At 35.2% G+C, this 26,547-nt stretch overlaps 1 protein-coding gene and 1 long non-coding RNA gene across 4 annotated transcripts; one reads left to right on the forward strand and one right to left on the reverse strand.

The window, feature by feature from the left end:
* Positions 1–14,056: 14,056 nt before the first annotated feature.
* LOC105323631 (serine/arginine-rich splicing factor 4) lies at positions 14,057–20,533 on the reverse strand. Of its 3 annotated transcripts, none has more exons than XM_034460402.2 (9): positions 20,307–20,533; positions 18,688–18,797; positions 18,125–18,493; positions 17,905–18,003; positions 16,918–17,584; positions 16,582–16,793; positions 16,331–16,472; positions 15,541–15,644; positions 14,057–15,118 (listed from the first exon to the last, which is right to left on the reverse strand). In XM_034460402.2, exons 1-9 carry the CDS (start codon positions 20,404–20,406, stop codon positions 14,771–14,773), a joined length of 2,151 nt encoding a protein of 716 aa, XP_034316293.2. In that variant the 5' UTR covers positions 20,407–20,533; the 3' UTR covers positions 14,057–14,770. The 3 variants fall into 3 exon arrangements, with proteins under 3 accessions (XP_034316293.2, XP_065941401.1, XP_065941403.1); XM_066085329.1 differs by lacking the exon at positions 20,307–20,533 and adding an exon at positions 19,445–19,727; XM_066085331.1 differs by lacking the exons at positions 14,057–15,118; positions 15,541–15,644; positions 16,331–16,472 and having other exon boundaries at positions 16,599–16,793; positions 16,934–17,584.
* Positions 20,257–25,711, forward strand: LOC117685228 (uncharacterized). Its single transcript, XR_010714195.1, has 4 exons — positions 20,257–20,990; positions 21,136–21,288; positions 21,993–22,205; positions 22,826–25,711. It is a non-coding gene; the product is annotated as an uncharacterized lncRNA (long non-coding RNA).
* The last annotated feature ends 836 nt before the right edge of the window (positions 25,712–26,547 follow it).

A 26,547-nucleotide genomic window follows, 5' to 3' on the forward strand; every position in this document is an offset into this window, starting at 1 on the left:
CAGGGTTAACTTTAGACCACAAACTTTATGTGACAAAGGGACTCAACCGAAACATGATTCTCGGTCGTGATTGGCTCAAGAAAAACAATGTTCGTTTATACTTTGATCTTGGACTCATGCGTATTGATGGCAAAGTATACGCGGAACTTAAAGAAGATTTACATATCTCAACTATTGTAAGAACTCCTAAGAAACTTATTATGAGACCAAACACGGTGACTGTATTCTATGGAAAAATAAATAACAATTTTCCTCTGGAAAAAAATGACTTGGTTGAAGTGAACAGCATAGACAATAACTGCATTATGGAAGACCCAGGACTATATTTAAAAGACGCCGTTTGTATAGTTCGGAAGGATAAGAAAGTTCCAATGATCTTCGTTAACCAAACTAACAAAAATTATAAAATTCCAAGAGGCTACATAGTAGGACGAATTACCGCATTAAAACAGAAGGAAATCTCAGAAATACAGACTACTCAAGACACAAATGAAGAAATTGATGTACCTAGAAGATTTGAACACTCAATCAAAAGACTTGTGAGCAAAAACAATGATTTATTTGCAAAGAAAGACAGTGACCTTGGAGTGACTGATACTGTTAAAATGAAGATAGAAACTGGAGATCACCACCCAATAAAGAACAGACCCTACCGTGTACCCTTAAATAAAAGACAGATAATTGACAAGGCCATACTGGAAATGATGGACGCAAAGATAATTGCGAGATCACAATCGCCTTGGTCATTTCCCTTAGTAGTGGTGAAGAAAAAGGACGGATCAGACCGAATGTGCGTTGACTTTAGAAGCTTGAATAAGATAGTGAAACCCGTATCATTCCCGCTACCGTTGATTGATGACATCCTATGTTTACTAGGTAAGGCAAAATATTTCACTGCACTAGACTTAAAGAGTGGATATTGGCAAGTGAAATTAGAAGATTCAAGTAAAGAAAAAACGGCCTTTGCATGTCACAAAGGACTATTCCAATTCAACCGGATGCCATTTGGGTTGAGTAATGCACCAGCAGTCTTTCAAGAGCTGATGAACATAGTTCTTCAAGGACAAGAGGAGTTTGCCATCGCATACCTGGATGACATTCTTATATTCTCAGAGACACCGGAAGATCATCTTCGGCATATTCAAGACGTTTTCAACCGCCTAAGGAAGCATGGACTTAAAATGAAGCTAAAGAAATGTAGTTTCTTCAAGGAACAGACAGAATATCTTGGTTTCATCATTGATGAACATGGCGTTACACCTGATCCAAAGAAAGTCGAAGCTATAAGAAAGTTACCAGCGCCCACTACAGTCCGAGAAGTTCGTGGCTTTATAGGTATGTGTAGTTATTACAGGAGATTTATACCGAACTTCTCTAAGATTGCAGAACCATTGATTGACTTAACCAGAAAATATGCAAGGTTCAAATGGACACCATGTTGTCAAAAAGCGTTTGACTTTATTAAAGAAAGTTTAACGGTAGTGCCTTTACTAGCATATCCAGATACTAATAAGCCTTACATCCTGTACACCGATGCCAGCGACAATTGTATTGGAGCGTGCCTTACTCAAAAGACAGATGAGGGAGAAGATAAGCCAATATATTACTTATCCCACAAGCTGAGTAAAACTCAAGAAAAGTGGTCAACCATAGAAAAGGAGGCATTTGCAATCCATTACGCCCTTCAGAAGTTAGACCATTATTTACACGGTGCTCAGTTTACTATAAGAACAGACCATAAGCCGCTCAAGTATATCTTAGAATCTCCAATGCAAAATAAGAAAATTCAACTATGGGCATTAAGTATTGCAGGATATAACTGTAAGGTAGAGTACATAGAAGGAAGATTTAACTGCTGTGCAGATCTCTTATCCCGATTACCGACAGTCAACCTCGAGTGTGAAGAGGAAGAACAATCAGAGCATGATGAACCAGATGTTAAGGACAATTTCTTTGAAGTGAACGTACTTAACTCCAATGCCTTTTCGCCTAAGAGATTAGCCAGATGTGAAGTTAAACAACACGACGAATTGGTCAAACCCTTTATTGATCTACCAGAAGAAATCAACATCAAAGAAAGTCAACAACACGATGAGCAGATCAAGAAACTGAAGAATCGGTTAAATAAGGGAACAGCAACGGCAACCGAAGAAAGGAAGTTTTTGGAAATTGATGGTTTAATGTACTATCTTTCAGATGGAGACTCAGAAGGCCCAAAACTTCGCCTGTATGTACCACGTGAGTTAGAACTTTTAGTAGTGCAGCAATATCATGACGGACTTGGACATATGGGAGTGGACAAAACATATGACGTAATCAGACAAAAGTACTACATACCAAATTTGTACAAAAGGTTATACTCTTATATAGAAGGATGTGTAGTATGCCAAACGAGGAGCAATAAGAAAAATCAGCCTCCACTTCAAGAGACAGATATACCACCTTTTCCAATGGCTAAAGTAGGACTTGATCTATCAGGACCATATCCAACATCCTTGTCGGGAAACAAGTACATAGTTTCTTTTATTGGCATTTACTCTGGTTGGCCAGAAGCTTTTCCCGTTCCTGATAAGTCGGCTGACAACATAGTACATCTTATCTTAGAAGAAATATATCCAAGATATGGCTGTCCTCTTCAAATCCTCACAGACAACGGAACAGAAAATGTGAATAAGAAAGTGGAAGAAACTTTAAAAGAATTGAATATCAACCATATCAAAACATCTTATTACAGCCCTCAAGGTAATGGTAAAGTAGAACGATTTCATAGAACTCTACATGACGTGATGGCTAAGAAAACAACAGACAACGCTCAAACATGGGATATTCATCTTAATCAGACGTTGGCAGCCATTCGTTTCCATCCTAACGACTCGTCAAAGTTTTCTCCATATTACCTTATGTACAACAGAGATGTCGTATTACCTCTTGATACGTTGATGAAACCTCGAAGGAGATACGCGGGAGAAGATCAACACAAGATCGCCCTTCAAGAGCAGCATAAAGCTTTCCTGCTAGTACATCGTAATATGAAGGAAGCCAAGAAGAAACAGAAAGCTCAGGCCGATAAGAGAAGCAAAGATGAAAATTTTCAGGTAGGTGACCCTGTCTACCTTAAGAACAACAGAAGACAAAATAAGTTAGATAAAAAGTGGCTACCGTATTATCGAATCATAGAGCAGAAAGGACCAGTTAGTTTCGTGGTGAGAGATCAATTGACTGGATTAACCACCAAATGCCATGCGCGACAATTAAGACTGGCAGATATTTCGCACTGGCCCCTTTCACAAACTACTGAAGATGGTGGAAGAACTCTAAGAAAAACTAACTATGTGGTGCCACCGGAAGATGAATCGTCGTCAGAAAATGAAGACATGCAACCAGAACCATTGGAAAGAGCTATACAGTCCAAACAATGGGAAAGAGAAGGATCTTCAGACGAAGAGGATATTCCCCTAGCAGAACTTCAAAGACGTATAAGAGCTAAGACGATCATGGATGATCAGCAGTATAAACACGAGAATGATCAGACCGTAGATTCAGAATCGGATGAGACCCATGAGTCAAATCAATGTGGTGAAAATAGTGGTCAAGACTATGAAATACCCTTAGATAACCCAAATGTACCCTTAGAAGAAAATATGGAAATAGATGAAATAGCCCCTAAAGTAGGTCTAGGCTTCAAACCAATCCCTAAACCCCGTAAATCTAATAAACAAAAATTTAAAGAGGATTGTTTAGTTGTCTTAAAACAGTTAGTAATAGGGTAGATAAAGTATCCTTTATTTTCAGATGTCAGAATCTGAGTTATTGGAACTGAGATTGACGCCCCCTAGTGAACTTTATATCAAAATAAAGTTTGGAGAAGTCACATTGACAGCAACCTTGAACATATACAGCCATTATTTGAGTGATACAGAGCCATACTCTGATATGGTTATGCTAATCATTAGAGGAGAAATCACCTCCGCGAGCGTTAGGAGGGAGGGGGTCACTCGAAACCGAATGTAGATGTAAATAATCTCGAATGAGCTTTGCTTTGTACATATATCATGCTTATTAATAATTAAAAAAAAAAATAAAAAAAAATAGGGATATAGCGATTTAGCTTTTCTCTTGTTCATGGGTGGATGTTCCTGATGTCTTGCATTTCTTGCAGAAAATGGCAAGTGCAAGATCGGAACATCCATCAGGGAGAGAGGAAGAGGAAATGGAAAGCATTGACAACCTTGAGGAAAGAGCTATGAGGATCAACTCATTATATACCCCTGGGAACATTTACCCTAACCAGCTACCTTATCCTGTTATCGATCAAATTATGAAGTATCACCGTCTAGCAAACGCGGAATTGACCCCAAAGAAATATGTCAATGTAGAGTTAAGGCGATTTAACGTATATTCTAAGTACCTAAATAGGAGGTTAAGTCCGGAAACACTGAGACCTAGCTTTATTCGAAACCCAAAATTGATGATGAGAATTCTAAGGGATTGTGAACGCTTAGGACCTGAAGAATTAGAGTATCTGTCGGCAATGGTCCTAGATCTAGTTGATATGGGGAGTATTCAAAATGACGCAGCCGGGTTGAATATGCAGTTCAGAGATCTTAATGAACCACATTAAATGGGGAGCCTTATTAAACTTATGTACTAAATAAGGTAATAATTCATTTATTTTACAGAAATGGCCGAAAGTCAGAAAACTCCCAGGGAATTATTCACTGGAGAAGATATTTATCCAGATTTGCCCCCATTAATCTTGGATAAAATCATGACATACCATCGCTTGGCAAACGCGGAAATCGAACCAAAGAGAACAGTTTTGTTAGAGTAAAAGAGAATGGATGAATATGCTGATGCATTTTTTAGAAAATTTAGTCCAACTTTCATAACGAACATAAACAGGTTATTGAAAATTAAGAAAAAATTCGATGAAATTTATCATCTTTTTGATACCATTGGTCACGAAGAGACTAGGTATTTACAATTCATCCTAGCAAACGAGGTCGTCCCAAACTCGTTTAGAGTAGGTGAAAATGGGGTGATAATGGATTTCAATCCAATCGAAAACGAATTAGTACTTCTTGACATAAATGGTGAACCTTTTAGGTTGGGTTAATCCAAGGTCTTAATATATCGAACGTTCTTTTCAGATGTCCGATCCACGACCGTCGCCCCGCTCACTTACATCATTTTCACAATCGGGGAAGAAATTTTCAGACAAATCAAGACTTAGACCCGACCCAAAACGTGAATGGTCAATGAAGCTAGAAATGCCGAAGCAGGGAACAAATACTAACTCACAACAATTACACTCTAGTTTGGGCTCCTTACAACCTGGCTTCGAAAGAAATAAATTTGTAAAACTTCCAAGAGTTTCACATCCTAAGGTAGAAATTCCTCAGGCATTAGTCCCAATGACCTCTGACGATGAAGATATACCGGTAAGTAAAATCTGTGAATTGATCCGTGATTTACCCGAATTGGTTAAGGCTCAAATAATGAAGTATCAGAGAATCGCGGAACAAAATCGCCCTACTAGGCTTAAGATAAATTCAGAATTTCAAAGAATAGTAACCCTACAAGCCATAGTGATAGGAAATAATGAAACGCTGCTGCTATACCCCTCTTTCATCAAATTTATGAAAAAACACTTTCCACTTGATTTAGTAGAAACTCATTCAAAAATGATAGAAATGTCAGAAACGAGAAGGAATGTAATTGGCTGGATGTACCAATTTGAAAGAACTTTCTGCAAACACCCTTGTATTAGAAGTTTCAATTATTAATTGCAGGATGAAGTGGGTCTTGACAGTATTCCTCCTAGCTGGAGTGTTTGGGATACCTTTCGCAAACAATATCGTCAGGAAAAATGTAATTTTTGAAAAAGTTAAGGATATTTCTCTGGTGCAAGGAAAATGGACAGCAATCACGACAATAAGCTTAAATCCTTATTATACCATTCTTAATTTGTTACAAACGGAATTAGTAACTGTCAAAAATACTTTAGTTCAAGCCATTGGGGATGAATCAAAGAAACTATCAGTCACTGATACTAATCAAACTATTCGCATGACGCCCATCTTTCGGCTTTATCAAATGAGCGAAAGGTTTTCAGTTGAGATAAACAATTTTAAGGTAAACAGAAGATATTTGGAACAAGAGGTACAAGAAATTCGTTTTATGCACCGTAGAAATACTAGAGCTGTAATACCAATTGTAGGGAAAGTCCTATCTTTTCTTTTCGGTACATTAGACGAAGAAGATTTAAACAGAATTAGAAGCAATGTTAGGCAGCTTGCCAATAATCAACAGCAAATAAAACATGTATTAACCGAAAGTATGACTTTTGTTAAAGATAATCAGCAAAATATAATGGACAACCGCAGGACAATAAATGAAATTATTACTAGTCTTAAGGAATCAATGACAGAACAATCAACACTGGGCAGAGAATTGCATGACATGCAAAGATTTAATGACATTTGCATACGTTTCGACAGGACATTAAGTAGTTTATCCGAAATCGTCTCAGTAACTAGAAATCATTTACAACAACTTCGTTTACGTCTCAATATGCTTTCTTTAGGACATCTCTCTCCGACCGTTATCCCCCCAGGAGATCTCAGGCGCCTGTTGTTAGAAATCTCAGATCAGTTACTTTCGTATCTTAAATTACCTTATGATATAACCACCGACCTTTGGTCTTATTATAGGATTTTACCATGTACGACATTAATTGGGGAGGAAAATCTCATAATTGCAATGACTATACCCCTGTTAGATACAAACAAACGATTTGAGTTATTCAAGGTCCATAACCTCCCGGTGCCGAATTTAAAAACGAATCAATCAAATCTGTTGGCTAGATATGATATCGAAACTGAAGCAATCGCTATAGATGATGTTCGGGGAACATACACTACCTTATCTAAAATAGAAACCAACGCATGTAAAAGACAACACGGGAACTTTTGTTCTATAAATAAACCCTTTTACCCCGTAAGCTCGAGCGATTTATGCATAGTAAAAATATTTATAAATAATCTGCCAGAAATAGAAAAACATTGTTCGGTATTAGTGGAAAATAAGTTACTTGATCCAAATGCGGTCAACTTGCGTGAAGGAAAGTGGTTAATCACTTCTTCAAAGCCATTAGAAATAAATGTAAAATGTGGACAAAATACACAAAGTACAAAGGTTAAGAGCCCGATAGACATTCTGAGTTTGGGACAAGGTTGCTCGGGTTTTCACGGTTCATTATTATTACCACCATTTTATAATAGAGAAAGTCAGTTCAACATGACCAATTCTTTCCAAAAATTTATCAATGAGATCGATACATGCACCCTTTGGGACCCTCTAAACACCCGACACCCCGAAATTAGCCAAATAAAAATTCCTGACAAATTAAAAGATATTAAAATTTTCCCTATGAATGCACTAATGGCGGAATTGCCAGTAATTAATTTGCAACCCATGAAATCCTCGTCTTGGGTGGGAAGTCCCTGGTTTTATGTGTGTTTAACTTTGGCAGTAACAATAACGATAGGACTTTGTATAAAAAAACGTAAAACTATTAAAAAGTGGGGTGGTATATGCTGTAGTGGTTGCTGGACAGGTTGTCGAAAAAGGGGTAGTGACGGAGATAAGAAAGGTTCTTCCAAAGACACTGTATTTTGTTGTGAAAATCCAGAGAAAAGGACCTCTAGCGACATTATTGAACTTGAACCAATCCCGAAAGTCACTAGGATCCAAGAGAAACCCCGACGAAGCGGAGGAATCGGAACTCACAAATTGGCCAGTAACACGGGGACCATTTCGACTAAACTAGCACAACAATTTCGTGGAGAGGAGGAAAATGAAGACTATCCATGGACCAAATACTATCGACCGGACCCAGAGCTGGCACGTAAATACCTGGAAGAGAAGGCCGCGATGTCTACGCAACAGAGGAACGCAGGAGACGCTCCGCGAGAAGTCGCCTCGCCATCCGCGCCGACCCTCTATCCACGGGTGCCGATGATGGATGAATAATTGAGCTACAGCCGCGAAGAAGTTGTGTATTCCTTATGAAAGGATTGTGAAATTTAGCGAAAGTTAAAAAAATGTGAAATGTGTAAAGTAGAAATGTGCGTTATCTTGTGCTAATGTAAATCTTGTATTTGTTGATTCACTCTGGAGAAATTCAGGAAGAAACCGATGGACTCCGAACTTATGACGCGAACCTCGCCCCTAGGAAGGAAGAGATATTTTTGTGAACTTATAAGCATGCACTGACTTTTTATATATATGTGACATCAAGCTTAATCATACTTAGTATTACTTTGATGATGAATTACGATTATATTCAACTATGGTTATTTCATCTTGGTCATTATTATCATACTTTATTCATTATTGTTTTCATGATTGTAATGCGATATAATCAAGCTATATGATTTTATGAACATGTATACATCCTGGGTATAGATTTGTTTTTATAGATGAATGGTGTTCCAAGCCGGAGGTGGAAACATGTCACTTGTTACTATCTCTTAACATAGATGTTCTGACTGGTATGTCACTAGGAAGTTCGTCTGATCAAGGGTAGATCAAGGACGCTTTCCTATTCCGGGCGCCAGGCATGAGAAATCTCCCTTCGGGATATTTCTTTTGTTTGGGGGACGTATGTAAACAGATAGCCATGCTATGACCTTGAATTGCTAGTATTACATAATGGTCACTATGATATTTATGTGTACCTAGATGCTGCGCACTGAATGGTGTTAATAATAATTGACAGAATGAACTCTGTGACTCTTGTAGCAATGCGTAGTATTCCTAAATGATGTTATGAAACCAGGTCATAATACGGGCAGAATAATATCCAAATTGAGAGTTTAACAACATGTGACCTATTTGGCGATTATGTGTCTGCAACGAATGCTCTAGTATTCTATATTGAGTCATGTATTGTGTATTCTATATATTAACCTTTGTAACCTTTTATGCCGTGTATGAATGAACGTATTGTGAGTAAGTGATGCCTCATACTAGGTGGGGGGGCTCCGAGACCCAGGACTCGGAGACCCACATCCTGCATCCAGACTCTTTGATTGGCAGTTTTGACGGTTTTGTTACTTTATTTAGAAATAAAATATTAATCTTAATTTTAAACACTAAATGTTCACTCATGATCGTCGTATATGGGCCGAACTAGTCAAAACTGTCCATCATAAGTAAAACCTTATATATACCCATATGAAATGAGATTGTGCAGACTCCTGATTTGGGCTGCTTTAGATTGTTGTAATCTTAACTATACGATCACGCTTAATAAAACCGCTAAAGAAAGAAATACTGGACTTGTCATCCATAAGCTTGAGCTGACCCTCAATAGGATCCTGTAAGACAGAAGGCTTACAGATGACTCCAATTTTTTGTTTATCCAACTTTCCATACTTATGATGCATTATACCTTCATCACCTACACACGGATTGTTTGTCTCTCCGTTAAATCGATACACAGGGGCATGTTCTTTGTATAAACAGTTTCTAAGGCGTTCTGACATACAATTTGACAAAATAGGACTACCAACAATCTCGATTGAAGTCACTTTTCTTGATCTTGATTCTTGATCGATACAACGACCTTGTCAGCAAAGTCAATCTTTCACTGGGTCGCTAACTGACGTGTTTCATAATTATTGTTACAACATTATTACTCACCTAGTTGTGTACGGATTTTTCCGTTTTCCCGATTGCGACAGAGAGCACACGGCGGGTGTGACCGGTCAGGAGAGGATGCTCACTTCTCTAGGGCATCTGATCCTACCTTTGATTTTTTTGAAGGACCGTGTTTGCTCTGCTCCCATTGTATAATTTTCCTTTTGGACTTTTGGCTTTGAACAATGTTCGATGTCGCTGCATGTTTTAGTGGTACTATAGTTGATTTAAATTAAGAAAATATTCCGATCGATAAATGGAAAATACAACATATACATGTAAGCCCAATAACCAGAATGTTTTTCAAACATTAATTGTACCAAACCACAGGGGCCAAGCCCGTTTTAACATTAATTTCAATGTAACCATAAATAAAGAAAGGGGTCAAACTCTGACCCAAATAAAAAATCTATCAGCTCGCTTCAAAAGCCTAATAAATCAATTAATTTTTAAAACACTCGCAATTTGCATGTGTTTTTCGGAAAAGTAATGTCTGAGATACACTCATGCCGAATTTCAAGTTGATGGGTCTTAAAATAGCGGAGATATACGTTATTATTCTCTCAAAGTCGCCAGTTTATTTTTACTCGGGCATTTATCGGTCCAGGGCTCACGATGGGATTTTGCCCATGACAACAGCAGTATTGCAACAAGTTGAGAAACATTCGCACTACTCTTTGAAAATCTCACACCGCATGCTACTTACATCCTTAAATTCCGATAAAATTCCTTAAATACTTTCCAAACTGAACTTTCGGTTTTTTTTTATTGCCGACTACATGTATGAAGATTGGTATGAAGTTAAAATGCTAACATTGAAGTACTGCTTACAAACAAGCAACTCAAAAGATCAAATTGAAGAAATACAATGGCTTGCAAGGACGTGTTTGTGAGATAAAGATCCATAAGGTACCATCGAAAGCGTTTCCGAGGGCAATTATTACTAGCAAGCCTGGTATATCATTTTGCTCGGTACAATGTTTTTTCCCAATTTATCTTCCATTTAGATATCAAATTTGGCTTTTATCAATCGTTTATCTAGAATGGAAAAGGTGCCATTTTTATGAAATTGTTGAAGTTTTCAGATTTGGGGATGCATGTAACAGAGATTTAAAGGATCTGCTTAATGCTTTTTTTTACTATGAATGTTCCTAGTTCCCATGAAACTTATAAACACTCATTTGTGAAACATTAAGAACTTTTATCATGCGTTTTTATTTTTTAAAGGACATAATAAAATAATCTTTAAGATCATTTGTTAAGTTTTATTAGAGGTATTTATTTTCACTAAGCATGAACATGAACACTAATATACTTATCTACCTCGTTTATTGTACATGTTTGCTACAATTATTTGGCTTCTTTTCAAATATAAATTTGATCAGGAATGACTCATTCACTTGTCTTTCCAAGTTTTGGCATTTGTGTGCTGATGTAGTTCCGAGTCTATAAAAATAACTGAATATACACTTTCCGGAACATTCAGGAAAAATACTGAAGAGAAATCGAGGGCTTATGCGGAAAAATTGTTAACGTAAATATTTGTATGAACCATCATAATAACAGAACGCAGTATATTGTTTAAAATTTTAAAATTACACATACAGAACAGTCAAAACAGTACAATGTATTGTATTAATGTTAATAAACTATTCAGTTTACCTGCAACTCAAATCTCCGGATTTCCAGATTAGTCCGGCATTTTGAATTTAAAAAATGCGGAAAAAAATGAAATAATACGGAAATGCAGAAAAAAATTGTAATTGACCCGAAAAATATACGGAAATAATATGGAGAGATAAACTTAATTTATTTTTGATCAGGAAGATATATGGGGCTCTGAACTTAAAACATTTTCTTTGAAAAAAACCCATACATAACTCTGTATTTTTTCAGATTTTCTCATTTTAACCAAGCACGGAAATGCCCTCGTACTGCCAGATCAGAAATACGGATTTCAATATCTTTTATACACGAAAATACTGAAATCTGTATGTGGAATTGCCATTGGCATATCATGAAATTCTCAGTATCTTTTATGCGAAAAATAGTCTACTATACTCCCAACCGTATTAATTCCATATTTAAAAACGGAGATCTGAAGTGTAAGTTATAGTGGGTCCCTCTCCCTACTCGCGTTACGCAATTATTAATAATTCTGTATTAAAAATTGTTATTTTCAACACTCGGAATCTTAGAATCATTGTACAAATTTTTTGTTAAGTAACACTATTGCATTTATTTGTTTTGGGGCTCAATTTGTTGCATTTCTGCTGAAGGCAGGGGTCGTAACGTCCTATGAATATTCTATATTAAATAATAAAACATACAATATTAAGTACAGATGCACCATTTGAACACTAAGACAAATAACTAAAAACTAGTTTAATTGTATTTTCAGCCTGAATCGGTTCGTGGGGAAAGGACTGTGCCAATAGATGTAATAGTGATTTTTATGGACACGGCTGTCGTCATAAGTGCCAGTGTAGTACATGTAAACAATTACCGTTATGCGATTCCAAACGAGGATGTACTAATCGAAGTGTTACAGAGGGTATTGTTAAAGCAATATGAGCTGCATTTTTCATGTTGAATTTTTTTTTTTACTAGAATGTTCTTTTCTACTAAAATGACAAAAATATCATGGTTTTTAAATTTATGTTAGCCATATTTTTGTGAAAAAGGCCGATAAGAAGCCTTATTTGGAGCAAAATTGAATTATCGTCGTCCTGTACAAAAACTGATTTGTTATATATTCTTTGGAGGAGAAATATTTCCTTTGACAAAAATTAATGATTTTTTCAAATCTTATTTATCATAAAAGTTTAAGTTATATGCAGACTTATCATACTAGCAGGTTTTTGCAGCAAAATAAAATTCTAAAAAATACAGCTTATATTGCTTTAAAGCTGCTTGGTCCGATTGTTTGGCCTTTATAGTATCATATATATACCAACTACAGTGAGTATTATAGCATTGAATCATGATTTTTTGAAGTATACACTCTCATAACTGCAGCGGTGTGTGCATACAAATTGAGTAACGCGCGTTAGCGCGTTATGAAAATTTGTATGCTTACACCGCTGCAGTTATGAGAGTGTATAATTCAAAAAATCATGATTTAATGCTTATATTTACATTTTTTAACTTCTTGCCTCGTCTGCAAAATTAATGTGATTCATACCTTAAAATTCCTATCTTATCCTAAGGGTAAGTTAATATTAATGGAAGAGCCACAGTAACAGCCACCAGCGTGAACTTTGATTTTCGCTTGTGACGTTGCAGTTTACAGCGGTCAACGTTTGTGACGTCATAATAAAATTCGTCAATTTGACCTTTGACTACTTGTTGCATTTAGAGGCATTTGAAGATCACAGAATTTAATGGAAAAACACAGTAGAATGTAAATATTTAGTAATGTCTACACATTCCATTCTATTTATTTTTTTACTTTTCTAAGAAAATATGCTCATACAATGTATTTTATCTTTTCATATAGAAAAAAAGCGTGAAAAACCTAGTACGTCTAAATTTATAGGTCAACTTCTTTATCTCCTATACACGCTTCATTTCCTTTCTCATATATTATACTTTAAAAAATCGCAATTTCTAAAGGTGTAACTTACAACGTGTGCAAGTTCAAATCATCTAAAAGATCAAACGGACGACTCTATCTACAGCGATATCAGAGAATTTTATTTGATTGGCAGCAGCTCGGTTTCTTCAACGTGTAATTTATCTACATGTTTTTCAAAAGACTACAAGCATATACAAGAGATAGTCGAAAGATCACCCAAGCAGGATATGTTAACGCCAACAGCATCGAGAGTCCTGGGTCTTAAAGAATATGAAAGTTGCTTCAAAGAATCGGAAGGTTATAGTCGCTTATAACTTAAAACGTGTGTCCTCAGAAATAATAACGGTAAAAAAACCCCACAATAATCCATTTCTCAGAAGAGTAAATATGTCTAGATGGCCGACTGGTTAGCGCGGTCGCCGGTCACTGCTAGTATAGTTTCTAGCGTAAGGCTCCTTTCAACTCTTTGACAAACCCATAGAATTTTAATGATATATCACTGCCGATCACGCAATCGGACATAAAAACTTTGATCTTTCATAAAACTCTTTCGAAATCAATAAGTAATTACATAGGATAAATAATGATATGCCAAATAAAAGAAATTTGAGCCTCGGCCCATTCTTTACATTTGGTTAAATTGTCCTTGGGCAGTAATCCGCGTCTTTGCTTACATGAAGCAAGCTTTGTCAGATACTTTGCACCTCTTTTGCTCTTTGTACACACAGGTCTCATGGCCCACAGATTGCCATCATCCATGCAAGTTTGGTGAAGTTCAGACCAGTAATAACTAAGATATCATCATCAGAGGACGCTAGCAATTAAAACCTTAACCTGCTCCAGCATCCGCCACCTTTGGCTCAGATTCAACATCCATGCCTGTCAGGTGCATCTGTATCATAAGACACACCATCCATTCAAGTTTGGTGAAGTTAGGACCTGTAATAACTAAGATATATTTTTTAGCATCCTTGATAATGGAGATCAAGCTCTGCATCTGAAGCTTCCTCTGTGATTCATTCATATTACAGTTTAATTAACTATGCAAGTTTGAAATAGTACTATTATCTATTAAACATGTGACCTGTTCCAAAAAACCATATCCAGCATCTGAAACCTATTGCTCAGACTCGGCATTCAAGCCTGTCTGGTGCATCAGTATCATAAGACGCACCATCCATGGAAGTCTGGTGAAGTAAGGACAAGTAGTAACTAAGATATAATCATCAGAGGGCACCTGCAACAAAAACTTTAACCAGCTCTAAAAACCTTAACCTCCTCCAGCATCTGTAACCTATAGCTCAGATTCAGCACTAAAGCCTGTCTGGTGCATCAGTATCATAAGACACACCATCCATGCAAGTTTGGTGAAGTACGGACCAGCAGTAATTTAGATATTGCTATCAAAGGGCACCTGCAACAAAAACTTTAACCAGGTCCGGACGTCGACGGTATAGAATAAGCTCCCCCTGACTTCGTCTCGGTGAGCTAAAAAAAACTGTCCAGTGACTCCTCATTTTTTTTTGAGGCATAGGCTGCGAATTCTTTTTTGGCTTTATTGAGGACATTAGTGTCCCCACTATGGATTTTGTCCTCAAGAACCAAATCTTGTAGGAGAAGAAGTGGTCCAGTAACCTGGGCTGGGTAGGGTAAAATACCTAGATAATAATACCCCAACATTGCCAAAACGGCTTCTTCTGCTCCTGTGCACTTAGATAGAACATTGTCTCTTTCCATCAATAATGTTGCCGTTTTGTCTCCGATCGTATTGTGAAGAATCCATACACCAGATGTTGTTTTGTGTGCCTGTGCAACGTCAGTCCATGTTTCTGAACTCTAAAATGTGATTAGGTATAATTTTGAATTTACATATATATTTAAGAAATTATTTCAATATCTACCCAAGGTATACAATGTACAATGCGGTTTATATCTATAAGAGTAAACTGTCCCAACCCATGTTATATGAGTTGCATAGTATCACTTATGTAGATATTGAGTTCATTCCTTATAATTTAATTTTCCGCCATTGGAAGTCTAATTTACCTTTAATAAAATTGATATTAACCATGAAAATTTTCATGTAAAATCAAGCAGATTAATGTTTTTGATGTTACTGTGCAATCTGCAACCCAGGTTAAACAATATATTAAACCAGATTTCTCTATCAAATGTATAATAAACTTGATGCTGCTTTGAATGCCCTTTTTTAAAGATTTTATTTGGGATACATCACATTTCCAAATTCAGTACATTACCTTGACAACATGGACTAGAAAGTGCCCAGGCTTCAATTTTCCTGTCATTTTGGTGTTACCACAAATAATGGGAAGGTGGAACAAAGCCACTAGGTATCTTTGATCTAATAAAAAATAAACATCTAAAGCAATAATAAGTTATCGTGTTAATTTACTGCAACAAAATCACTAGATACGTTTATAACTTACATTTATTTTGGAGACCGTGCCCGATAACACATAAATTTACATATCAATTTTTTTTCCCATCTGGCACGGTCTCTAATTAAAATGCAAGCGATAAACTAAAATAATATTTAGTGAATTTTTACACCTTATTGTATTCATCCGCCATTTCTTGATTAAGCAAATTTATACTTATTTAATGAGTTGTCAAAAACCAGGGAGGCAAAGTTGGGTTTTTTATACACAATTTAGTTAAATAAATGGAATAAAATCTTGTAATTCTTTAAATACTTTAAGGAACTTATTTCTTATGCGCCTTAAATAGGCGGTGCAGAATATGAATTTGGACGATTGTCAATCCAGACGATTGCTAGAAGGCTGCCGAACATTAGCTCGACGCCTTAAAAAAATCATCAAAACTTATAAACAGATAAAACGAGTATTAAAAATGTATACAATGTCCTAAGTTACCACATAATTGCATTATCTAAACATGTGTTGAACATTAAATTGCATTGAACATAAAATTGTTTTGCCAAAGATTTATTTTTGTTCTTGATAAACAATCACTATACATGTATTATATTTTAGAACTATTGCATCAGACTTATCATAAAATTATTACCTATAGTTTTAAGAGTAGACCTTGGGATTTTAAGGATCCCCTTTTCAAATAACATATCTAGTGATGTTGTAAGGAACTCCCCCAAGTTCTCTTTCATTTCCGTCATCTCCGCAGGCACCTGCATGTACATGTTGTAAATGACCTGAATTAAAAAATAGTAAAAAGTATGTCAGAACACTCACATTTAATTCATTGCTTGAGTACAAACTATAGTAAAACCTCATTATTTTAAACTAAGTATATGATCTTACATTAGCAGGACAGCTGAAAACTTTATACAGTTTTAAAATTGTTGTCAAGCGATCCTTCACAGGCATTTCTTCTGTCTCCTTCAGTCGTGCCTCATATGACAGTCTGATTAGTTGGTGAATATCGTCTGATGTTTTAGCGGTTGCTAATCTTTTTAATGCAGTCATCAGTGACGTTTTACTTTTGTCTTGAAGTTCTTGAGCATCACTTGTTTCTTTAAAAAAAAAAAGATCGAAGGAGTAGGGGATTAAGTTAAAATGTTGATATGCAGTCTCATTTTTTAGAAAAGCCCACACTATCAATTAATTGCTTTTAACAAATTCAGCATTTGTTGCTACCTTTTTCTTTTTGTACCTCTTCTTCTTTCTGTGGACTATGGACTTCTTTGCTCTTTTTTTTATTGGGAGTCTGATTTTCTTTCTCTACTTCCTCATGAGGCTTATCGACTTCCATGTTCCCTCCTTTGCTCTGGTCCCCTCCTTTGCTCTGGTTCCCTCCTTTGCTCTGGTCCCCTCCTTTGCTCTGGTTCCCTCCTTTGCTCTGGTCCCCTCCTTTGCTCTGGTTCCCTCCTTTGCTCTGGTCGCCTCCTTTGCTCTGGTCGCCTCCTTTGCTCTGGTTTCCTCCTTTGCTCTGGTCGCCTCCTTTGCTCTGGTCGCCTCCTTTGCTCTGGTTTCCTCCTTTGCTCTGGTCGCCTCCTTTGCTCTGGTTTTCTCCTTTGCTCTGGTCGCCTCCTTTGCTCTGGTCGCCTCCTTTGCTCTGGTTTCCTCCTTTGCTCTGGTCGCCTCCTTTGCTCTGGTTTCCTCCTTTGCTCTGGTCCCCTCCTTTGCTCTGGCTTTCTCCTTTGCTCTGGTTCCCTCCTTTGCTCTGGTCCCCTCCTTTGCTCTGGCTTTCTCCTTTGCTCTGGTCCCCTCCTTTGCTCTGGCTTTCTCCTTTGCTCTGGCCCTCAACTTCCTCTTCTTCAGTCATTTGCTTCTGTCCAATTTTGTCTAGACCATCATCTTCACCCTATTTAAAAACATAACCTTTTATTTCTCTACATTTTTTTTTTTATTCTTGCCAATATCTTCTTATCCTACACTGTAGCTATTTTCCAAATAAACACACGCTATTATCTCTCATTCTTATTTTTTGCTGAAAGACAAAAAAGATTATGGTTGGATGGACCTTGGTGTAGTTAAAGTCTATGGCCATACACCTAAAGATGGAAGAAATATGGTTTTATATATTCAGCATAATAAACAATGATATATTGGCCTTATTCCAATAGGTATATGGTTTATATGGGCAAACTTAGCATAGGTGTATTTAGCTTCATTCTTTCTTACCTGTTTTTTGAGAGATTTGTATCCCTTTTTTCTTCCTTTGGTTGATACAGGTGGTGTGATGTTGTACATTCTTCGGCGCAGAAATCCCACCAATGAATTCTATATAATTTAATTAAAAACTCAGTAAAAGGTAAATCAAATAACAATATTTTTTTTTACTATATATATTTGAATGGTTATTAAAAATTAAAAAGTTATTTTTCAAATTAAGTTTGCTTACATAATTATCTCTAAGACCCTCCAATGGCTTATCCCTCAGGCTTGGATAATGACTTGCCATCAACCTAGCTAAAGATTGAAGTTCTGCCTCTGATGGCCTTCCTCCATTCTGTCCTATCAATGAATCCATTGACATACGGACTACCCGTCGTCTCTCCGTTTCAATGCTCTGTTGAGAGTGCTGAGAGGGATTGTTGAGGATTTCAGATCTTGGTATAAAATAATCATCCATTTGTAAAGACTGCCTCATTGGTTCATGCCTCTTAGCTGGTCTCTGTAGTTTTGGCAAATTACCAGTAGGAGGTGATGGTGATCGTTTCCTTTTAAATTGAGGGGAGTCCGATTCATCAACATCCTTGTCTTTTTCATGCTTTATTAAAAAGGTAATGTTTCATTGATGCAAAAAATGTGTTAAAATGATATGTGTTTACATTTAAGTTAAAAACATATATTAATTTCAGTTAAATGCTTGTGTCTTGAACAACTATATTCATGAAAATGATGATAATGTCACTAAAAATAATTTTGAAGTCCAAATTTTCATATTAATGGAGTAATTTTTACCAGCTCTTCTAAACACCGCCGTATTTCCTTTCTAACTTTGAAAGAACTTGAAAGATCCTTTAGATCAGATTCATTTAGGTCAAGGAAGGTCCTTCCATCTATGTCGTTTTCTACAGAAACAAATACAAAACCTTGAAGACACAGTACTATAACATTTTGTTAAAATTAGGTCACACTTAACAATGAAACATCAGAAAATGGATAGAGATGCTCATAACACTTTTGCCTTTTTTCATGTTTATAGTATTTACATTTCTTATCATTTTTTATCTGTAAAATTAAAACAGGGTTATCATGGAAAGGTTATTGTGAATGTATTCTTAATTTAAAAAAGATATTTATGAAATTTGATTTGCAGTCTAAAACATGTATCTTATTATCAGGGTTGTCTCTAAGACCCGGGAGGCGGGGATTTCCCCCGCCTAAAGTGACGTGATTACCCGGCTATTATTGCACTTCAAACACAATCTAGCTATAAGGAAGACCTCCAGATCCCCTTCTACTTTTTTATTTCTCCCTTCTACTTCAATTTTTAGAGACAACCCTGTATTATGCATCTAGTTCGTTAATTAGCTTTCTCTTTCAATGCTCAGATAATTCAATTTTGGCAAGTTGAATCTCTTTGTTAACTACTTTTAATGTAATAATTTTGTTTGATCGTTTTAGCATGTTTGGATTGAATGTTGTTATAGATCTGTGTCCGCCTTTTATTTTTATACTACGGATGCTACTATGGACGTATTTAAAGTTGACCTACCGATAACAGTGACGAATTTATCCATTTGTCTATCGCTCCATGTTAATTAAAGCTTGCATCGCTACTCTGATAAACATCCCATTAAAGCATTTAAACGACAAGAGCAACTCTCATTACGACCTTAGAGGGGGTATAAATAATTGACTATATTATCGGGACCTCTCTTTTTTTTATGAGTTACATTTATGAGTTTACTTTCGTTTCATGATATACTGAAAACTCTTGTCACTTTTTAATCAATTTGGAAATACAAAGATTTTAATAGCTAGAAATAAGTACTTGTCCGAGGACTACTACTACTTAACAAATCAGTTGTCTGACCAATTAAAATACTCGCCCCAGGCGTCGGGCAATGCTATTTGTCTAGCCCTGGAGTGTATATGACCAGAAGTTTTATTAATTAGTCTTCTTTTTCTTAGCAAGCTGCACCTGAAATATGGATCTTGATTTTACTTAAGTTTTTTAAATGTACATTGAAAACACTTTTTCAACCACAATCAACTTGATTGAAATGGGGGTTTTCGGTGAATTTATTTATTGCAAAACACTGAAATACACCTTTAATTACCAATTTAATCAATTTTTTCATCAGAAACAATTAATTAGGAACTTCACTATCCAGTAACTAAGCCCCTTGTGGTAACACTATCCTGGCTGTGCCAGTGAATGAATCCAGTTGAGTCCTCCGACTCAATAGAAATCGTCAATCATTAGTAGAACAACTAAATATTGTACTATGTCCCATTCATATTAGTGTATATATATATATATATATAAGCCTAATTATATCTACTTTGGTTGCATAATACATTTATAATCTATACAAAGTATTAAATTTGATGTTTCCATGGGAATGATATACCTGCTATTAAATCTTGAACATCTTCTGACACATCCCTTTCTTTAAGCCATCTTGTTACACCATCAGCGCCAAAGTCTTCGAAACTTCTCATCTCAGCCATTTTGATAACCCGGCGCAAATTGGATTTGGCGCGAAACGGAAGTGTGTTGCGGAGGAGAAAAGCCAAAGTAATTCGTATTTAGATTAGTCGCGCCGTTAACGCGAACGTAAATAAAAGTTTCTAACCATCTCAGAAATTCGAAAATATAAGACAATATATCTTCATTCGTAGAATTTAATCCTATTTTTCTCTTTTTACAATCTGAAGAATGCACAACTACATTTATGTCTCTGGTACAAGTTAATGGATTTTTTGTCTACAGCATCTTCCTATGTACGATGGCTTGGAAATGTCCTATCTGTGTTATTTTTATCGCAGTAACTTTGCGAATTTTAATGAGGCACATATTCTCAGAACATTCATATAAACCAGATTTCCGGGTAGAATGTTGTGTCTCTGGATGCAAACAAGTATATCGGAAATACAATTCGTATTATCGTCACACAATGAAATACCACTTGGATATGTTGGATACACAGGCAGAGTTTGTTGTAAACAATACACCAGTTCAAGAAACGAATGATGCACAGACAGCCCGTGTTCATAATAATGTTTCGGTTCATGAAACGAACGATCTCGAAATGGTAAGACTATTCAGCTGTTTTTTTTCTTTAAATTTGTAAATATTACATGTACAGTGGGTCAGTAGATGTTCTCCTTCTTTTGCACTGAATTCTCAAATGTTAAAAAAAAAAACCTTTGTTTAATAAACAAGTTATGGTATTGTAGGCTATGGATGTTCCCATGAACATGGATGGTTATAATGATCATGAAAATGATGAAGAGGATAATATGCAGGACAATTACACAGATGATTATTTTGACAAACGCAAAGCTGTGTCGTTCATCATGAATCTAAAAGAAATGTACAGGATACGTGAGGTATATATGTTGATATTCGTAATGTTATATATTGTCGTTCATTCATATTATTTATTCAAAGTGCATGTATTATACATTCATGTTTATCTATCTATCTATCTATCTATCTATCTATCTATCTCTCGATACTACTCGCCCTCAATTCTGAGTACTCTGAGTAGGGTTCACTGCTTGTTAAAAGATAAAGAGAAGTGAGTAAAGTAAAATTTCAACAGAGTGAAAAGGGGATAGTAATATTATTATGTTTTAGTGAAGATAAAAGATAAGATAATTTATACTGTAGATTCCTTTTTTATGCAAGTACTTAATTCCACTATTCAACTGTTTTGCATCTAATCACGGGAATATAAAATTACGAGTGCTGAAATTTTATTATATTTTCATTTAGTTTATATCAAAAGCAAGATTTTTAAATCAGTGAGATGTGCTTCTCACGATTATACACATATGTATTAAGACCTCTATATGACTATGTTAACAAAAATATACACATTTTCTATGGTTTTGTCCATGAAAACACTACACATGATGGTTACTCTGGCATTTGAATAATAAGCCATCAAAAATTAATAATTTGTTTATGATATCAGGTAATAAAAGCCCTTTGGGCTTATTGGGATTTTTTTTCACAAGACTGCATTTTTATAAAGAAAAAACAAATAAACCTCAAATAATGATTCTGTATTCTTTTTAATTTTTTGCAGACAGCTGCCGAAGATGTTGCCAGTGGGGTGAATAACATTGTAGAGAGTTATATGCACATACTGAGGACCAGATTACGTCACTTTATGCAGGACTTAGACACTGATATATCTGAGCGCACCTTCGGTGAAATATTTGATATTGAACTACCTTTTAGTGGAGTGGTCTCAGCACATGAGAGAAAGAAGTTTATAAAAGAAAACTTTCTATACATTGTAAGTATGCATTTATATTTTAAAAAACTTGTTTATTTTGACATCAAAATAAAAATTTTGTTTCAAACTCTATAGGTACATTTGTTTATAATTAGGGCCCCACATGAAAATGCATGAGTTCTATAGGAATATTATTGTCCATCTGTTTGTGAGGAATAATTAAAATTATGTTCAGAACAATGTATTGAAGATGAAAAACACTGTCTTTTATACTGCACTTTGTATAAAAATCTACAACAGAAATTCAAATATTTCTATATGGCCGGTGAATTTTGAAGAATTTGATAATAGTCAATATTTATTTGTTTCATTGATCAATAATTACCCATTACAAACTGCTACATTTATAAACTCTGCATACCAGCTCAGGAAAAATAATATTCAAAAGTAAATGTGTTAAAATTTTGTACATCAGAAATGTAATTTATCAATGTTCATAGGTAAATATAATATAAATCTGAAATTATGCATGTATAAAGTTACAATTGTATAAAGTGACTTATAGGGGGCCGGGTGAAAATTATTTGACATATACTTTATATAATAGAAATGTCTTGCATAATGTCGCTATAATAAACAATTACTTACTTACTTACTTATTTTAAACCAACTTCTTGCAGGAGCCACAGACAGTACATGTTGGCCAAAGGCTTCAAGTGGTTCGACAGAGAGGACAAGCTAATTTAGATGTTGTTAGAGACACTTTTATGTATATTCCACTTATTGAAAGCATTGAACAACTGCTGCAAAACCAAGATATACTTGAACTTGTAATTAACCAACCTGCAGAAAGAATGGATGGGTTTTATTCTGATATTCAAACTGGTTCTGTCTATCGTCAAAATTTTCAACAAAACCAAATAGCTTTGCCAATTGTGTTGTATTTTGATGATGTTGAAATTTGCAATCCCCTAAACAAGCGTGCAGGAACTCACAAAATCGGTTTATTTTATTACAGTCTTGCAAACCTACCAGTTTTATATCGATCACGATTACCAGCAATTCGTTTGTTGGCGGTTATAAAAAGGAGTATAATGAATAAGCATAATCTTAATGTTGTATTAGAAAGAATAAAAACAGATTTAGAAACTCTTTCTAGGGGAATAACTTTGACCATCAACAGTTGCGAATACAATATAGCTGGATGGTGTCATTGTTTTGTAGGAGATACTTTGGCTGCTAATGAATTTGGGGGGTACAAAATAGGTGTTGGTTTTGCATATCAAAAATGCAGAACTTGTGAATGTACATTTGATGACATGCAGGCAAATTTTGAAGAGCATCTTTTCATTGAGAGAAACTTAGATCGTTATGATGAACAGTGCTATGAACTTTCAGTGGCACAAACTCAGTCAGTCAGAGATGCCATATCTCGTGCCTATGGAATTAATGGCAGAAGTGTAGCCCGTGATTTCCCAAATTTTGACTTAACTCAGCAAATTCCACATGACATCATGCATGTTATTTTTGAGGGAGTTGCAGTGTATGAGATCAAATTGGTTTTAAAAGTTTTGTTAGATGATAGGCTTTTCTCTGTTACAGAGCTTAATAATTTAATAGAAAATTTTTCTTATGGTTATGCAAATAGAAGTAGTCAACCAACTCCTATTCCAGCCAAAGTCATCAATGGAAATGATACAACTCTCAAGCAGTCTGCTTCAAGTATGATAGTACTTATGCGGTTGCTTCCTTTTTTTCTCATCGATAAACTAAACTGTGCTTTCAATAATCCATACATTCATTTCTTGATAGAGTTGTGTGAACTTACATTGATATTATTATCTCCCTTGATATCTTATGAATCAGTGCAAATGTTGAAGGTAATGATTTCAAGTCATCTAAAACAATTTAAAGAATTGTTTCCTGAAAAAAACATTATTCCAAAACAGCATTATTTAATACATCTTCCATCAACCATAGAAAAGTTTGGAGCTCTTTGTAATGTTTGGGCTATGAGATTTGAATCAAAACATAATTTCATCAAAGAAAGGATGATTGGATGTCACAATTTTAAGAATATTGAAAAATCTATTGCTGAACGTTGTGCAATGTATGAGTGTACATTAAATTTATGTGACAAACATCCATTGTTTAACAATGATTGCATGTTTGGGAAAAAAAAACCTGTTTTGCAAATTGAAAACTCGAGAGAAAAATTATCAAGTTTTTTTGGTATTGATGCAAATCAAGTTAAGTCTGTTCATGAGGTAGGATGGATTTTGTACAAAGGTCAAAAGTTTGTCTGTAACCAATGTGAGATTGCATTTGGTGTTGCAAATAGTATGCCTGAATTTGGGACTTTGAAATCCATTTGGATCACAGAAGAATGGTTTGATGATTCAGAAATTCAACGTATTTACTTTAACTTACAAATGTTTGAAACTTTAAGTTTTAATGAAGAAATTCTTTCATACCATGTAGCTTACCCGAGTATGCCCCAAGGACATGAGCTCATACACATTGATAATATGTTGATCCATTGTCCTTTGCATGTTTATAGGGGCAGCAGCAAAAATGTCACATTCCTATACCATTTGATTTTGTAGATCTGATCATGTACAAAATGACTATGAATTAATAAAAGCACTTTATTGGTTACTGAATGGTTTTGAGATTTGACTCATTGATCAATATGGCAATGTATAGACTGCATTGATCTCCTTAAAAATGGATTTCAATGAAAGTAAGTTTATAGCTAAAGACATTATATTCTTATGCAATGTAATTATTATAAAATTGAAAAAAAAAATCCAATATTTTAATTTGGCTCTTTTTAAACAAATATGTACATGATAGATATGTACACATATTGCACCGTGTAATGCAATATTTATCTAGTTCTTCTCGATCATGACTCTGCTGGTAATGGCGAATCAAGATTCTTAAAGGTGGAGACAATAAAACAACCTTGCATGGACAAGTATATAATTCTGATAAATAAGGACAATTATACCTTTTTGAAAGCAAAGGAGATATATGCCATTTCTGAAAAGCTAGTCACTTTCAAATTTCCTATTGTATTGCCCAACCTGTCTGTGTGCAAACTCTCTCTCTCTCTCTCTCTCTCTCTCTCTCTCTCTCTCTCTCTCTCTCCTCTCTCTCTCTCATAATATACTTATATAGTAAGTCTGTTTTTGCTTTAAGTATATGAGAGTCTTTATCATAACAAATATCAGTAAAGGAATTACTTAGTAAATCATGTTAAGTATATGATAGTTCCTTATCATAACAAGTATCAGTAAAGGAATTACTTAGTAAATCATGTTTAGTTTTTAGTAAATGATTGTCCCTTTTTTCATAACAATAATCAGTAAAAAGGAATTACTTAGTAAAACATTTCTACACATTAAGTAAATGTAAGTAAAATATTTTTATTTAGTAATTGACATGAAATTCAGTAATTGTTTTAAATTTGTAAGTAAATGTTAAGTAATTACCTATTACTTATTAATATGATTTTAAGTAAAAAATGATTACTAAGTAAAACTTTTTTTAGAGTGGACTAAGTCTATAGATGCCGCTAACAATTACTTAAGCTACAGTGCGTTACATTACGTGTTGACAGAGCGTACTTTACTTCTTGATCAACATGCATTATTTCAGTGACAGCAAAATGTCCACGATTTCTGCTGTCAAATCCTATGAACGGAAGGAGCTATTACTTGCTATTTTATTGGAATTGCATTTGTTTGAAATGAGTAATGTTACTTCTAACGATTTATGTACAGTAAGTTAACGTCTGACAACTATAAAGGCGTATAATTATCATATAGGCCCTTGTTTTTATGAAGTGTCATATAAAATAAATGCACATGAAATGATAATAAATAAGTTACCTGTAAATCCATGAAAATTGAATACAGCAGGATCGATGGTCACGCTTTTATTTACATTACATATAGATATGATACGATCTTTAACGTTGTGCGTTTTCTTCACCTTTTTCCGGTAAACAAGCAGACGAAACGTCACGTCTTTGCAGCGTTATTGTGACGTATTTATTCTATGTCACGAAGGTCCCTTTTCGCTTGACGCAACTCACACACACACACACACACACACACACACACACACATATATATATATATATAAACCATAATCACGTGATAGGTCCCTGTTCTATATGGATACTTGTTGAAAGAGGAAAAAAAGATAAAACAAAAAATCTGAAGAAAAAAAGACATCACAGTTCAAAACAAGATTGAGAAGAGACACAATAAAGAGACATATTAACTATATATTGCAGTGCTACAGCTTATCACATAACTTTTGCCAATGGCTTTCATACTCCTTATATCTTCAATTTTTCATTAGCATATACAGTGTATTTTTCAGTCAAAAG

This window comes from Magallana gigas, chromosome 5, assembly GCF_963853765.1.
Source record: "Magallana gigas chromosome 5, xbMagGiga1.1, whole genome shotgun sequence".
In the NCBI taxonomy this organism is placed as follows: domain Eukaryota; kingdom Metazoa; phylum Mollusca; class Bivalvia; order Ostreida; family Ostreidae; genus Magallana; species Magallana gigas.

Bases quoted from the DNA above. Each gene is read 5' to 3' on its own strand.
- LOC105323631 (XM_034460402.2), bottom strand. From the start codon at position 20,406: ATGGCTGAGATGAGAAGTTTCGAAGACTTTGGCGCTGATGGTGTAACA. The intron at 18,494-18,687 runs GTAAAAATTACT...TTTTTAATAAAG, and splicing joins GGCGGTGTTTAGAAGAGCTG to CATGAAAAAGACAAGGATGT. The intron at 18,004-18,124 runs GTAAGCAAACTT...TAAATTATATAG, and splicing joins AGGGTCTTAGAGATAATTAT to AATTCATTGGTGGGATTTCT.